This window comes from Hakea prostrata, chromosome 2 (genome assembly GCF_041222555.1).
Source record: "Hakea prostrata isolate BN-2017 chromosome 2, UWA_Hpros_2, whole genome shotgun sequence".
Classification (NCBI taxonomy): Eukaryota; Viridiplantae; Streptophyta; class Magnoliopsida; order Proteales; family Proteaceae; genus Hakea; species Hakea prostrata.
Genome location: NC_142601.1, coordinates 3,217,221 through 3,232,775, shown reverse-complemented (window position 1 = coordinate 3,232,775; position 15,555 = coordinate 3,217,221). Strand labels below are relative to the sequence as shown.

The 15,555-nt window shown below is 35.8% G+C and overlaps 1 protein-coding gene and 2 pseudogenes across 2 annotated transcripts; 2 read left to right on the top strand and 1 right to left on the bottom strand.

Moving 5' to 3' along the window:
• Window positions 1-709: 709 nt before the first annotated feature.
• Window positions 710-5,398, top strand: LOC149023305 (disease resistance protein L6-like). Its single transcript, XM_089142729.1, has 5 exons — window positions 710-1,194; window positions 2,987-3,762; window positions 3,875-4,053; window positions 4,195-4,482; window positions 4,586-5,398. Exons 1-5 carry the CDS (start codon window positions 710-712, stop codon window positions 5,396-5,398), a joined length of 2,541 nt encoding a protein of 846 aa, XP_088998855.1.
• Window positions 5,399-6,621: 1,223 nt separating this feature from the next.
• Window positions 6,622-7,803, top strand: LOC149023304 (protein RALF-like 33 pseudogene; annotated as a pseudogene).
• Window positions 7,804-11,643: 3,840 nt separating this feature from the next.
• On the bottom strand, window positions 11,644-14,416 carry LOC149023303 (heat shock factor-binding protein-like; annotated as a pseudogene). Its single transcript, XR_016171401.1, has 5 exons — window positions 14,339-14,416; window positions 13,413-13,466; window positions 12,951-12,974; window positions 12,818-12,860; window positions 11,644-12,179 (listed from the first exon to the last, which is right to left on the bottom strand). The product of XR_016171401.1 is annotated as a heat shock factor-binding protein-like (transcript).
• Between the last annotated feature and the right edge of the window lie 1,139 nt (window positions 14,417-15,555).

Below are 15,555 nucleotides of genomic sequence, written 5' to 3'. Positions count from 1 at the left end.
ATTCTTTAATTATTATGTTTCGATTCATAATTACTATTGGATTTAGGATGGTAAAGAAACCTTCACAGGAAAATTAGAATCTCTGATTTGGTGAGGATTACAATCATTTTTGCCACACCGTGCTTGAATCTTTAAAAGAAAATTCTATATTAATGACGGAAATTGCTTCAATTCTGTTCATAATTTTGAATCGTTGGATCTGAAATTTCGATCGAGATTTTGATCCAACGGCCGAGAATATTTTGCTTGACTGCAGGACTGTAGCAAGATTCAGGAATGACACTCTTTTCATTAAAGTTTAAAAACTACCCGGCCTATAATATTACTTTTACTTGTACATTTCTTTTTTAACTTGTCCAGATTATCATCTCATAGAAAATAATTAATTTAATTAAAAAAAATCAAAAGATTCATTTGATGAAAGAGCATTGGGGAATGCTCCAGTCACTTTGGGTGGTCAACAAGAAATATAGAGTAAGCATGGCCGGGTGCTTTATTATGCTCCAGGATTAACGATCACTAGCTGTTCATCCACTTTTTCCTTTTCAGTGCTTCAGATCAGATCTGAAGTTCGGTGAGTAGCTGTCCCATTTTCAGGTTTTGGAGTCTTCATCCACAACTCTCTCAAGACAACACAAAGACCATTTAAGCTTGGTTCGTCTCCTTCCAATTAACATTTCCAAGAAAATCAAGCAATCAATTTCATAGAATGGCTTCAGCTTCTCAACATGCCTCTTCTTCTGCTTCGAGTTATGAAGTGTTCTTGAGCTTTCGTGGCGAAGACGTTCGTCATGGTTTTGCGGACCGCCTCTACCGAGCTTTAGTTGAGGCTAAAATTCGAACTTTTAGAGATGATGAAGGACTGATAAAGGGAGAAGAGATTGCTTCTAATCTACTTGAAGCTATCCGGCGATCAACAATCTCTATACCCATTCTCTCGATGAACTACGCATCCAGCAAGTGGTGCCTCAATGAGCTTAAGGAGATGTGTGAATGCAGAGCAAAAAGCAACCAGACCGTATTGCCCATTTTCTACAAAATTGAACCCAGAGTTGTGCGAGAACAAACTGGGGAATATGCGAAAGCCTTTGATGAGGAGCACCCAAAGCACTTCGACGAGGAAACAGTGAAGAAGTGGCGAGATGCTTTGAAAGAGATAGGAAATTTGGTTGGATGGCATCACAAGGAGGGCATGTAAGTGCAAAACATTCTTTCTGTTTCAAATCATATATATAAATACATATAAGAGAGGCAGGGGCTGCATCAATGAAGAATAATTTAAGATTGGGTAATTTTCATCTGGACCCCCTAAGGTTTGGTCCATGTCACTTTTAGTCCAATTTAAGTTTCTTTTTGCATATGGCTCCCCTGTGGTTTTAAGAAATGATTAAATAAGGACAAGTTTAACAGAAACGGTTAGTTTAATAAATTTTGTGACAAAAATACCCTTGTGTCCTTTGAATTTTTTATTTTAATTTTAATATACTAAAATAGATATTAAAATAAATAAATCAAAATCCTTATCAAATTATTTCCCTTGCAAAAACAGAAGAGTTTTAAAACAAAATGGAATACGAACTGTTACTTCTGCAAGTTCACAACTGAAAGAAGAAGACCAACAGTCTGCTTCAAGTCCATCACTTGAGACTTGACTCTTCATATCCTACGCACAGTTTTTCCTCTTTGGCCGGGAAGAGAAACACAGATGAGAAAGATGAGAAGTTTTTCCTCTTTGGCTGGGAAGAAAAACACAGATGAGAAAGATGAGAAGAGACGAGAAGAGAAGACGTTCGATTCATTTCTGCATCTTCTACCTTACGGCTTCGACAGTCTTTTCGAACCTTTTCGAGACGAGAAGAGAAGAGGTTCGATTCGTTTCTGCATCTTCTACCTTTTTGGCTTCGACAGTCCTTTTGAACCTTTTCGAGACGAGAAGAGGTTGGATTCGTTTCATACTCTCGGCTTCAACAGTCCTTTCTGCATCTTCTACCTTTTCGAGTTTCAAAAGCAAATCATAGAAAATGCCTCAAGGATGCTGGAAGTACTAATTGTCGAAGCCAAAGGCCTCAAGAACATTGATTTTCTCTGTACATCTTCGAATATATGAAACTCCTACTTAATCGTATTTTGCTTCTAATTTCTCATCTCGATTATCTTAGATCTTGATTTCTCCATCTTTTTTCTGTAAACTAAGTAAAGAATTTATATATACTGGATGCAATTAAATCGAATCATTGCTTGTTTCATCTCAAATCCGTCAGATTTGTGCTCAGCTTTTAGATTTCATATTTGAATGAAGCATTCACTTTATTTTTGTGGTATCGCTGAATCTAGCAAGAAATTTTGGTAATCTCACTCACACCAAAATTTGAGGGTTGATGTTTACCGAAAAAAAATAAATTTGAGGGTTGAGCACTTGAGCGTCGATACACCCAACAATGAAAAGAGTCATGTGATGGATTTGAAAGTGTCTTCTTTCTTCGGTTGTAAACTTGCAGAAGCAACTTTATTCCGTTTTGTTTTCAACCTCTTCGGTTTTTGGAAGGAAATAGTTTGGTAAGGATTTTTATTTATTTATTTTAGTATCTATTTTAATAGATTAAAATAAAAATAAAAAATTCAAAGGACACAAGGGTATTTTTGTCACAAAATTTATTAAACTAACGGTTTCTGTTAAACTTGTCCTATATAATCATTTATTAAAACCACAGGGGAGCCATATGCAAAAGATAACTTAAATTGGACTAAAAGTGACATGGACCAAACCTCAGGGGGTCCAGATGAAAATTACCCTTTAAGATTAGAGGTACCCAGGAATTATTTGTGGCTTAATAACTAAAACTTGAATAATATGCATCAGTTTCGATGATTCACTTGTGGATTTCTTCCATGTTGAAGATTCTTTCTGTTCCTTTCTTTGTATACATCATTCATCATCCTATGATTATCATCCTATGCATTAATCATTTTTGTTTGAATCATACAGGTATGAAGGGAAGTTAGTAAAAGAAATTATAAAAACAGCCTCGAGTAAATTAAACAAGAGACTCGTGCATGTTTCTGACGGCCTTGTTGGAATGGAACCTCATATAGAAACCATATTGGAACTACTAGATATTAAATCTGAGGATACAAAAATTGTGGGAATCCATGGCTTCGGAGGCATCGGAAAGACAACAATTGCTAGGGTTGTTTGCAATAAAATCCTTAATGAATTTGAAGCATATGCATTCATTGAAAATGTTCGCAAGGATGCTTGGGAACATGGGATTCACTATCTACAAAATAAACTTTTAACAAGTATCCTAAAATATGGAATTCAAAATATCACTGATGTGGATACTGGAATTAAAGTGATCCGAGAAAGTTTACGCAATAAGAAAATTCTTGTTGTTCTTGATGATGTCTATAATTATATTCAAGTAGACTCTTTAATTGGAGATGGACAATGGTTTGGTATTGGTAGCAAGATCATTATCACTAGCAGGGATGAGCAGCTTTTAATTTCTCTAAACGCTATGATTTATACACCTGATCTAATGCATTTTGATGACTCTCTTGAGCTTTTTTGCTGTTATGCGTTTAAGAGGAATCAGCCCCAAGAAGGTTATTTGGATCTTTCAAAAGCGATGGTAGAAGTTACTGGAGGACTTCCATTGGCTCTTAAAGTTATAGGTTCATTGCTATTTTCAAAGAAAAAACCAACATGGGAAAGGATCTTGAAGAGGTTGCAAAAGGTGCCCAATAATGATGTTATAACACGTTTGAAAATAAGTTACGATGAACTAGAATATACAGAGCAACAAATGTTCCTTGATATAGCTTGTTTTTTTTATAGGAATGAAAAAAGATTTTGTTTGTCGTATCTGGGTAGGACTTGATGTTCTTTGTGCAAAATCTTTGATAACAATTGATGACGATGATAAGATAGCAATGCATGAAATTCTTCGAGAAATTGGGAGGGATATTGTTCGTCAAGAGAATACAAAACCAAGGGAACGTAGTCGAATATGGTCTAAAGATGAAGTCTTGGATGTCCTTGTGAAAAAGAAGGTACATATTCACTACCTCCATTGAAATTTTTCATGACATGGTTGTCAATTAGTTATTTGATGGCTTTTTTTCATTTTTTTGTGCTTGTTAAAACAATTTAGTTTTCATATAACATTTAATTGAAAGTCATTTCTTTCGTAGGGTACAAATAAGTGTGTAGGGCTCACCATTGACTTGAAGCAAATGCCAATCTGCATACCTTTGATGGGTGAGGGACTTGATGCAATGACTGAACTAAGATTACTCCGACTTGACCATGCACAAATTGTAGAAAATTGCAATAATTCTTTTTCAAAGTTGAGATGGCTTAGTTGGAAAGGATGCTCTGAGTCATATGTGCTAACCAACTTTTGTCCAGAAAAACTGGTCATCCTTGATCTATCATATAGTGAGTTCACTGAAAAGTGGATGGGTTGGAACCATATCAAGGTCTCTCTCTCTCTCCTCCTCCTCTATGTGTGTGTTCAATTTGTGTATTTTTCAAGCATTTTAAAACATGAATAGATAATTTTCTTTTTAAATTGTTTTGCAGTTGGCATCAAATCTTGAAGTTCTTAATCTCGAGTGTTGTCGTCAACTAGGTAGTACCCCTGACCTTTCAAGAAATCGACTTTTGGAGGTATTGATTTTGAGGGGATGTGATAAGTTGACTATAATCCACACATCTATTGGCGATCTTGAGAAATTGGTCAAATTGGATTTGAAAGGCTGCGAGAGTCTAAAGGATCTCCCAATTCAAATTTGTGAGTTGGGAGCATCCCTTAAAACACTCAAGCTATCTGGATGTAGGTCTCTAAGAAAGGTATCAGATAAACTGGAAAAGATGATATCCCTGACAACGCTTTCTTTGAGTTGCAATGACGATGTGGTTTGTCTTCCCCGAAGTTTGAGTAGATTAAAGCTTAGTAGCTGCAATTCACTTAGAAAGATCCAAAATATTTCCCCAAGTTTGACTAGCCTGTTGGTTGAAAATTGCAATTTGATTCGATACATATCGGGTCTTCCACCTAGCTTAAATTTGGGTGTTTCTTTTCCAATTTCGAATGGGGTGAGGATATCAGGAAGCTTGAATACAACATGTTGGGGGAGCCCGGGGGAAAATGCAGGTTTTGACAAAATCTTGGATTCCCCGAAGGATTGTTTTATTGGATTCTGCAAATCATTAAAAGGATTATCAAATTTTAGGCGCTTGTTTGGCGTCTCCATTTTTGTAGGCGAAGGGATGGATTCTCTTGAGTGGTTGAAGATATGGGAGTGCAATTCACTTGGAAAAATACCATACTTGAGGGATTCGAAAAGGCTGAGGGAAGTACGCATTTATAACTGCTTGGAATTGCTTTACTAGTCTAAAAAACTAACCTTATACATATTAGACAGATTAATCAATTCCTATTCCTTAAATCATTAAAATGTAATTTAGACACCTTGAGTTACTCACGTTAGAATATTAATAATTCATTTCATCAAATATCTTTTCTTTTAGTGTTCTCCATGCAAGCATGGATATTCATGAAAGTGTGTAAACCAAATTAGGTTTTTTTTTTTTTTTTTTTGGGGGGGGGGGGGGGCTAGGAACTAGAAAGAGCAAGATAATGATTTAAACAAATAACAAATACGTAGACTAATGACACAAGCTTGTACAGATATTGGTAACTAACACAGCTAGATCTCTCTTTCTCTCATCAATTGGAGCCATTTTATTAATTGCTTTTAAGGCCATGCAACCCACACAAGGAAGGCTGGACACATGATCTCATTCAAATCTACTAGCATCATGGGAGATTTTCTATCCTCATTCACTTCCCTAACCTCAAGGTAGTTAGTTTCTTATTAACAAAGAGAAAAGAAAACAATCAAGGTAGCTGTCTTTAGTCCTTGCCCATTGTTTAATAAAATAAAAAATCTTTATATAATAAAATAAAACATAAAATAATTAAGGGTATGGCCTTTTTTATTGTGATCCAAGAAAAAAAGGAAATTTTTTTTAACTTTTTCTCTAACAAAAAGATTCTTTAATTTATAAAGTAGCTCTGTGTTTATATCTTTATTTTACACTGTCTTCTTAGATATGTTGTCGTTTAACGGTATTCAAATTTCACTATTTTAGATGTATAGATTGAACCCAAGATACTAAATAGACTATATTTTTTTTTTACACCCAAAAGCCAAGGTCATACGAAAATGATTTTCATATGAGAATGTGATGAGTGTCGGCTCAATCTATGACATTGACTCATTTGTGAGTTTTCTAATGCTAATTGCTTAGAAAACATTTCATTTCTAAGTTTTTTTAATTTTAAAGGAAAGACGGAAATTAATAGTTTAATGGAATTAGATAGAGAAGCTGGAGTGGCATTTTCGTAAATAGTCGTGATATCAATGTCAAATTGTTTGAGAACATTTATATTATAAACTGGAATCTCCCCTCTTCCCTCTACCTGAAGAAACAGCTCGTACAAGAAAGTGAGAAACCCAGACAAGCAGAACAGAACAGAACAGAGAGAAGAGGAAGAGAGAGGAGAAAAGCTTGAAGTACAGAGATCCAACTGGAGAAGAAGATTAAGAACAATGGCGAAGTGGTCAGGTCTTGTGTTGATGGTAGCCATCTTGGTGGTGGTGAGCTTCTTTGAGTACTCAACCACCAGAGTGAATGGAAGCGGAGATTACCAAATAGGTTGGATTCCGGCGAGATCCAGCTGCGATGGAACGATGGAGGAATGCTTCTCCGGCAACGAGTTCGAAATGGACACAGAGATAAAGAGGCGCATTTTGGCGACCAGTGGATATATAAGCTATGCGGCACTGAAGCGCAACAGTGTTCCTTGCTCGAAACGAGGTGCTTCTTACTACAATTGCAAAAGTGGAGCTCAAGCCAACCCTTACAGCCGTGGTTGCAGTGCCATTACTCGATGCCGAGGAGGTTAGTTTTCTTCTTCTTCTTCTTCTTCTTCTTCTTCTTCTTCTTTGTTTTCTCTTTCATGGTAAAGAAAAAAGGGTTGGGAGTGTAGATTTGCTATGTGGTCCGTGTTGGGATTCTGGGTTTTCGGTTATTCATATGTTGAAGATCATGTATAAACCAGTATTAGATTCTCTGGTTCTCTAAATAACTAATTTTTATTGGTTCTTCTAAGAATTTCTTCTGCACCTGTTTCTTGAGATGTAGATGGAACTATTTCCCCCTCTAACTTCGAATTATTTCCAAAATTTTCACACTTCTTTACTCTTGAATGCTCAATCGAGGAAAAGGAAATCAGGTGAGGAAAATAATTAAGGAGGGAATGTGGGAAGGTGGAAAAAGTGGAGCTTTTGAGTTTTATTTCCTCAGGTGCTTTAAAAGTTCAAATTTCATGTTTGAAGTTGCAATTTGGAAACGCTCCCTCCCTGCAAGAAAAGAATATGTTAGGATGGAAGCAGAGAGAATCCCACCTCCCACGTGAAACTGATAAATGCAATGGAATTGGAAACCTTACTCAGTTTGAATGCAAAATGTTACTTGCAAAATGGGTATTGTCATCTGATGGAAGGAAACCTCCAATTCATTACCTTCACCTCCAAAAATCTTTTGATGAAATACCCTTCAAAAGTAAGATATTGGCCATGGATTCCACATTTCAGCATTCACAAAGAAATAGGGAAGTTGGAATGGAAGCAATAACCATTACACATTCCATTCTGTTCTCAAAACTTGTAGGCATGGACAGTGTGCTTGTGGGGTTTGAGTTTAATTTCCCTTTTTCTGCAATGCCCTAGTGGCAAAAGAAGGTTTATATGATGATCTGGAAGAAACATGTTCCATGTTTGACAAGGTTTAAATGATGATCTGGAAGAAGCATGTTCCTTCCTCATTAACATTTGCACCCTAATGATCTTTCATATTTTCATTCCCTTACCAAGAAGAGTGAATGAAGCCTATCAAAATTCTTGGTTCAATGGGGTATCAATGGTACCATGCGTTAAAGACAAAGAAAGTTCTTTTAACATATGCTACAATCAAGTTTCATTCATGGAACTGGGACAACCATGACCACATACAGTTTTTTTTTTTTTTTTTTTTAATCTAAAACATTATTGGGACACTATGTCAAAGATTCTTGCTTAACCCTAATGCCGAAAGCTTCCACATAAATAGAATCAGTGGAAACATTTTCTTACACAATTATTATTGAGGGGTCCCCTTTGATGTCTTGACCCTAGGATACATCGATGGTCTACTACGACCCACGAAATATTCTTCCTGTGATGGAAAATCACCCAATACTGATCGATACTTTTAGAGTCTCAAATCCCATATTATGACAACAGATAATTTATGAACAAGAACACAACTATCCAATTCAAACCAATAAACATTTAGTACCAACAAAAGAAACCACCAATAAAGATCGACTTGGACCAGCATACATTAAAAGTATAGAGGGGACCTTATGAATGAAATTCAGCACCTACCCAACATCCCAATCACATCCTAGGTAGGGGTGTTAACGGACCGGATTTGGTAATACCATATCTATCAATTTTCGGACAGATTTAGTCGGATTCCGATGATAATCGGATAGTTATTTGTTTAAGTAAATTATTCTAAATGGACATGAATAGAGATTGAATACAAGTTTTTAAGTACTTGTTTACATCTTTTCCATTTTATTTGTGAGGGCTAGGTTTGAATTTTAAGAATTTAAGAACTTTGGTAATTATTTTAATAGAAAATATAAAATAAAGTCACATATCATAGGTAAAAAATTTATAAAAATAAAAAAAATATAAATATAAATAAGTAACTTAATTAGATTATTTTATCGGACGGATAATAATTGGTAAGAAAGGGGTATACCATATTCGCACCATATTAGTAATCAGATGGATTCGGATACCCCTAAACGGATGCTTTAGGATGCCGATACAAATTTGAAAGCGGATTTCGATTATCCATTTATACCCATAATCCTAGGTCATTGGATAGCTCTCATTTTGCACACAATGAATAAACTACTTCATTACCGGAAAAAAAAAATCACATCCTAAGTAATTAAGAGCCCTATTTATTATTTTTGAAAAATCTACTACTTCCAATCTCCCCAACTTACTTAATAAAGACGTAATTTATCGTGATCTACTTGGTCACTTTTTCCATTATTAACGTAGTGATTAAAGCAAATTACCAAGTGAATGAAACAAAGCAACAAGTAATTTGTTTTACTGGGATTTCCTTCTAAGGTTGAATTTTTGGGTTTCTTCTTACCAATCCCTTTCTGGTTGATTGGTGTGAGGATAGAATAACTACTTTACTGGTAGACCCATCACAAAATTCACCAAGAAACCTGTTTTTATTCTCAAAAGGCAATGTGTGATGTAGCCAGGCCACCTCTTTATTCACCTTTCTGATCCCAATTATTTCACGAAACACCCTTCAAGTTCATTCTGTGAGGTAGCCTGTCTATTTCAGCCACTTGAGCAGATGATGTGGCAGATTGTGCCCGTCCACATGGAAACTCAAGCACTTAGCTATTAAAGTAGTAAAAGAGGACGCAATGCTAAAGGCTTCTGCACAAGCAAAATCCAAGAAAAAGACCAAAATAATCTCGAGATTTAAAAACAACAAATCAAATGGAGACCAATAATATCATCAGTCGTCAAGCTAGATCAGGTGAAGGGTTGGTTGAGCGACAAAGTTTTTTGAGGCTTATCAATGTATACCAACAGCTAATTGATTCAATATCATGCACATTCAGAACATAATTTAATTGCCTTCTAAATATTATAAGAATATGAACAAACTATGCAGTTATTGTATTCAAAGATGTTGCCAGATAATGTGATACCTCTTACCAACCATCCAACAACTCCAATCCCAAAGGGTTAGGTTTAATTTTCTCCTACCTTCACTAAATCCATAGAGTAATTTCTACAAACTTTGGCTTCTAGAAAAAGATGATCTATGAAAGAACTTGACCCAATGAATATGAAACCAATCTCCCATATTTTCTTTTTGTTCTTCCTAGAAACTGCTATCTTTTTTATGGCCATTGCTTCTGATAATACTGCAACTCCCAAGGGTACCCAGAAAAAACAATCAGTTCAATATGGCAGTTGGAAATCAATGTAACTAATTCATAAATCAATGGGTAGGGATAAAGATGATTTGTATTATCTTATTATGAGGCTGCACATGTGAATGCAAAGTTCACTAAATACATCTTGGCAATATTTGTCTAAAAATTAAATGCTTCAGCCAGCTGTAAGGTTTTTAAGTAGCTTGGAAGTATATGAAAACGGAAATGAGAGAAAGATTACAAGGAAAAATGTACATTAAACTTCCAGGCAACCACACCTACATGCTTGACTAGAAAAGCTAGAAGAAGTTAAATATACTCTACCAACAGGTACTTTCCACCTTTCAATCTATAAGAAAATGACAAGAAACGCAGAGATTATTTTCTCAGCATAATAGAAGGAACTGTCATTTTTAAGTAAAGCCAAACCTTATTCTTCCATTCATGTCACCACTTATCAGAGAAGATTGACCCTAACGCAGACATTCTAGAATTTCTGTCTTTCTCTTCACATTACTAAATCTGAAGAAAATAGGCTCAATTGCTTGTGTCCTCAAAGTAACACCAGATATGACCATCAGTGAAACTTAAACGCAAAGACTAGACCCTTTTGTTGGTTTTATTCAACTGAGGGTGATGCTGAACATTGAGGGCTATACGTCACTCATACATTGCTGAGGAACAAATGCTTTCAGTCTAGGGGGAGGTGATACAAGGGAGTTCAGTTCACATCATACTCCCATAAGAAACACAAAGGGAAACAGGTCTTAGCAGCCTTTATTATTTTCAGCCCGCTTGTGTAAACCTTTTCTTTGGGTAACAAATGGTGGAATCCGAAGACCATTCAAGGAATTTACTAGACATTTAAGCAATCCACCTTACCAAACCATCCAACAAACCAGTTCCATTGGGTGTGATGTTAAGAAGTATTTAACCTCAAGAATCTGAACCCATAGCTTGTTAGGGTTTTCCCATCCAAGTCTAATAAGTAGGCTGAAATTTGATAAAAGCTGGTCCTAAACCCCAAGCTTCCCAGAAACTTTGGAAAACATGATGTTCCAAACTGGTCTTCAAGCCCCAATCTCTCTCACCCTCTCCAATGAAGGTTTGCATGATGAGAAACGACAACATAGTACAACATGCCTTATAAGTTATGAGTAACACTTCACATGACAGATTTAATGAGATAAGCAACTAATTAGGGAAAAAGTAATTGACTCAACTCCCTCAAAAGTAAATGGCATAAGTAATCCCCCTCTCAACCCCTTCATAAATGTTTTCTTTTTCAGCAGAGGGTAAAACCCATGTTAGATGATTTGCCCTCACAAACAGTTCATACTTCATATGACACTAGCAACAGAGAGCTAATGGGCATATTCCTCAGAAGAGTGGAATCAGCTTAGAGTAGGTTGCAACCAACAACCTATAAAAACCAGGCATTTGTCATAGACAACAGTACTAACAGCAACATTTGTTTTGGCAAAAAATTTAAAAAAAAAATTTAATCCAAAAATGAAAATTTTAACATCTTGAAAAGTTTCCAATATTTTACAAGTTAAATTTCACTGAAGTAAAATTTCAACAGAACCATGCACGTACATGAGATCACAGGTAAAGACATGGAAAAGTTATGCCACTTTTGAAGCAGGCGCGTGTGTTTATATATCCAAAATAAATGACATCACATTAAAAAGTAACATTGACAACCAGGCACTTCAACCTAAAGGAAATGAGAGAAAAAAGAAAGAAGGGAAACTAGAACATTTAAGAGAAGCTGAATATACTCTTCTAACTAGTACTTCATATCCTTCAAATCATCAGAGAATGACCAAACATGAAAGCAGGGAGAAACTTATCTCAGTGTAACAGAAAGAACTCCATTTTTAACTCAAGCCTAGACCCAATCTTTTGTTCACACATCAAACATAATATCATGGTGTACCATCCACTGAATTTGTGTCTTCTGACTTTGCTTTCGTTGGAGCCAGTGGCGAGGAGAGCCCTCAGTTCCCATTTCGTTTCTGAGTTCATTGATGCTTAGCTCCAAATCATCTATCCGCTGGCCCATGTCATCTAGTGCAAGGCAGTTAAAGAAGCCAAGAACCTTGTTGAGCATTTACATCTAGTACATGAGTCCAAGACAAACATAGATGGGATACTGAAAGCGACTGGACCAAAGTTTATTCAATTTGGGTTGACACATTATTTTGAGTCAAAGATGGCCACTACAGTGAGATCACCTCAGGATTTTAGTGAAGACCCCATTTAAGATTATGCACATACCCAACAAAATGCAAAACTAATATCTAGGGAGAATGAGAGAAAGAAAAGCCACCACTAAATTTTAAAGAAACCAGAGAGAATGAGAGAGAGAGAGAGAGAAGCCACCACTAAGGACTATAGATCATCCAGGTAGTTAAAACATGGACAATTAAGACCAACAGACTCATCAGACAAATATTAAAACTGCAGTTTCAACCCAACCTTCCTGAACTAGTGCATTACAGTAAACTGTCAAATGCTAAGGATGACAGGTTGGTTAGGCTACATGAAACTGACTTTTGACTTACAAGGTCATCCATGAGAAGTTGAGTGACACAGCACAACAACAGTGGCAACAGTTGATAAAAATGATTCATCACTCACATTAATATAAGTGCTACCCTACTAGATGTCTTGCCATAAAGACATAATTACTTGCAGACAAAGGATATTTTTTGACACAATAGACTCTGACATTGCCTGAAACCGGGATTGCTGCAAAACAGAAGTTAAGATGGGTTAAATAGATAAATATTCAAGGTTCAAAATGAAAAAGTATTTCAAGCAAGTGTATAAGAAGCTAACCATCTGCTGGAGAAGGTTTTGAACCTAGAAAAATAATAGGAAGATGCAGTTAGGCTTTAATCGTTTTTCACCCTACCCCAAATAATTACCGATCACAAAATATCAAGAGAATAAAATATATGCCACTACACAACGTTGACATAAACAGAAAGACATGCTAAATTTTTTTTTTTGTTTTTTAATTTGGTGGGCTTCTTGAACAGGATTACTTTAATGGTCCTGTTGCAGATGTAAAAGGCAAAATGAGATGCCAACCAAAGTATCAATAGGATGGTCTACCAAAGTGCAAGGTTATGTGACAAAGCACAGCTTCAAAACCAAAGATAAGGCATGTTAGGCTGTAAATCATTCCTAATAGGTGCCCTAGCTCCATCTGAATTGGAAAAATACTCATGATCATATAATGTTGATTTAGATTTCTTTCTGATCTTAAGAAAACAGAAAAACTAGCATTGTACTCACAAAGACTGTCATATCACCAGTGCTTTGCTTTGAATCGTCCAAATCTTGTCCATCCTGCACCACAAATAAATAAAATTATCACAATATGAATCAAATTTCTCCAAAATAACTAAAGAAAACCATGGTATAGAGGAAGAGATGGGATAATCTGCAAGCTAAGCTAGAGCCGCATTGACAAGAAGACACCATAGATGCTCCCAAAGTGAAACCCAGATACCAAAATTCAGTGGTTTCCTGGTAAAGCCTCTTCAATAGCTTGTCAAATGAAAAAGAAGTGATATTTCACACATACCCTCTCTATGACATTCTCAAATTTCTATAAAATTTTAAAAATTAGCAGTCTCTAACATAGGGGATGCCATAACCATTGACTGCCACTGGGAAACAAATCAAAACCTTGATTAGAGGAGACATTGACCTTTTCGCCTTGCACTAAAATTGTAGGACAAAGGTTATCACCTTCTATGGGCTATTGAAGAAGTCTTTAAGATTAAATTTCCAAGATGAACATAGTTTATAACTATAAAAGAACATAATAAAGAAAAAGCAGGCATAATCTCATATACAAATTAACAACTATAAAAGAAAATGCGCACTACAGGAAAGATAAATCCCAAACCCTTCAGCATCATCAAATGGAGCAAACTAAAATCATTAACAAATTGAGCAGGACACAAAGGATTGTATTCTTAAACCAACCAACTTATGCTTTTGAGTTTGCTAACTCAACATTTGGTATGTGAAATTACAGTTCTCCTTTCAGATACAATGGGTCCTTACATCTTTAAGATATACCAACTAATAGTGCATTATAGGAAGCTGGAAAGCATCCAAACTATGTAAAAATAATATTTTCCAACCATACAAAGATAAGCTCCTTTTGGTAATGAAGAAGTATCTAGTTTTGAGTTTTTTGACCAAAGTACTTCAGAACAAAGCCATATGGCAACATAGAACTTAACAGTACCATTGACAAGCATATTTCTAATGCTGACTTCAGACATAACCTCACACAGAAAAAAAAGTTAAATCCCTAGCTGCTTCAATGGGATACAATAAGAAACAAAACGAATTTAAAACCAGAACTTATCATTGTTAACAACTGGCATTATTTCCACCCATCAGCGTCTGAAAAAGTCATTGGATCCTAAATTCTTGACATGTTTCAGCTTCCATTGAGACTTTAAGAGAACATACAAACAATATCTCCTGACAGTAAGTAATGCACAGCCAGGTTTTGGGTTTGGTTCATTGTTGAACCATCTTTTGGACCCAAATCAGCTCTTGCATGGGGTATCATCTGATTTTTTAAAAACCACGATCACAGGGTTGTTTAGGACATACTTCTTATTTTTAACATTATTCTACTTGTTAAGACATGCGTGATTTACCACTTCAGTGGTAACAACACTGTGGGTTCCACTCCATAGTGGCTAAGATCTAATTTTATTCTGCCCAGATTTAATTTATTTTATTTCTTTGGCTTTAACTTTTATATTAGGAGATTTCTTTCTATTTTAGCTTATGTTTCTATATTTGGTTGACACGGATCCTATTATGGGCTCAACATTGGCCTTCTATTTTACTTTTATGTCCTTTTCCATAATATGTGATCAGTTTTAGGAAACTTTATGTGATTAGAACTAGGAAATTTCCTAATCCAGAATGTATAAATAAAGCTACCATGACAGGGGGTGAGTGCACATGCGCAACTCCTTTTTCTCCACCACTCTCTTTTCCTTACGTTCTCTGTTCTTGTTAGGTATCTTAATTCTGTAACTCTACTTATTAGGAAAGGTTGGGATATCCTTCCTACTTTACACCCCCCCCCCCTTGGAGAGTCATATTGGTTCTGTAAGTTTGGCACTTATAAGGCTGTGTTTGCCAACATTTCTTTTCTAAAAGCGTATTGTTTAGAAAGAATTATCTTCTCACTTCTATTCTTGGACATTATGCATTCTAAGGTCATAAAGAGGCCCATTTCATAAAACCATGGACGGAACAATGCTGGGGTGGCAGTACTAAATGCTTATGTTGCTTCAGATTTGTTTCTTAAAAGAGAACGCTACCCATCCAATGCTGGGGGATGGATCTTAGAACTGTCAAAACAAGCATAAAGACTTCATGTAGAATAATAACAAAA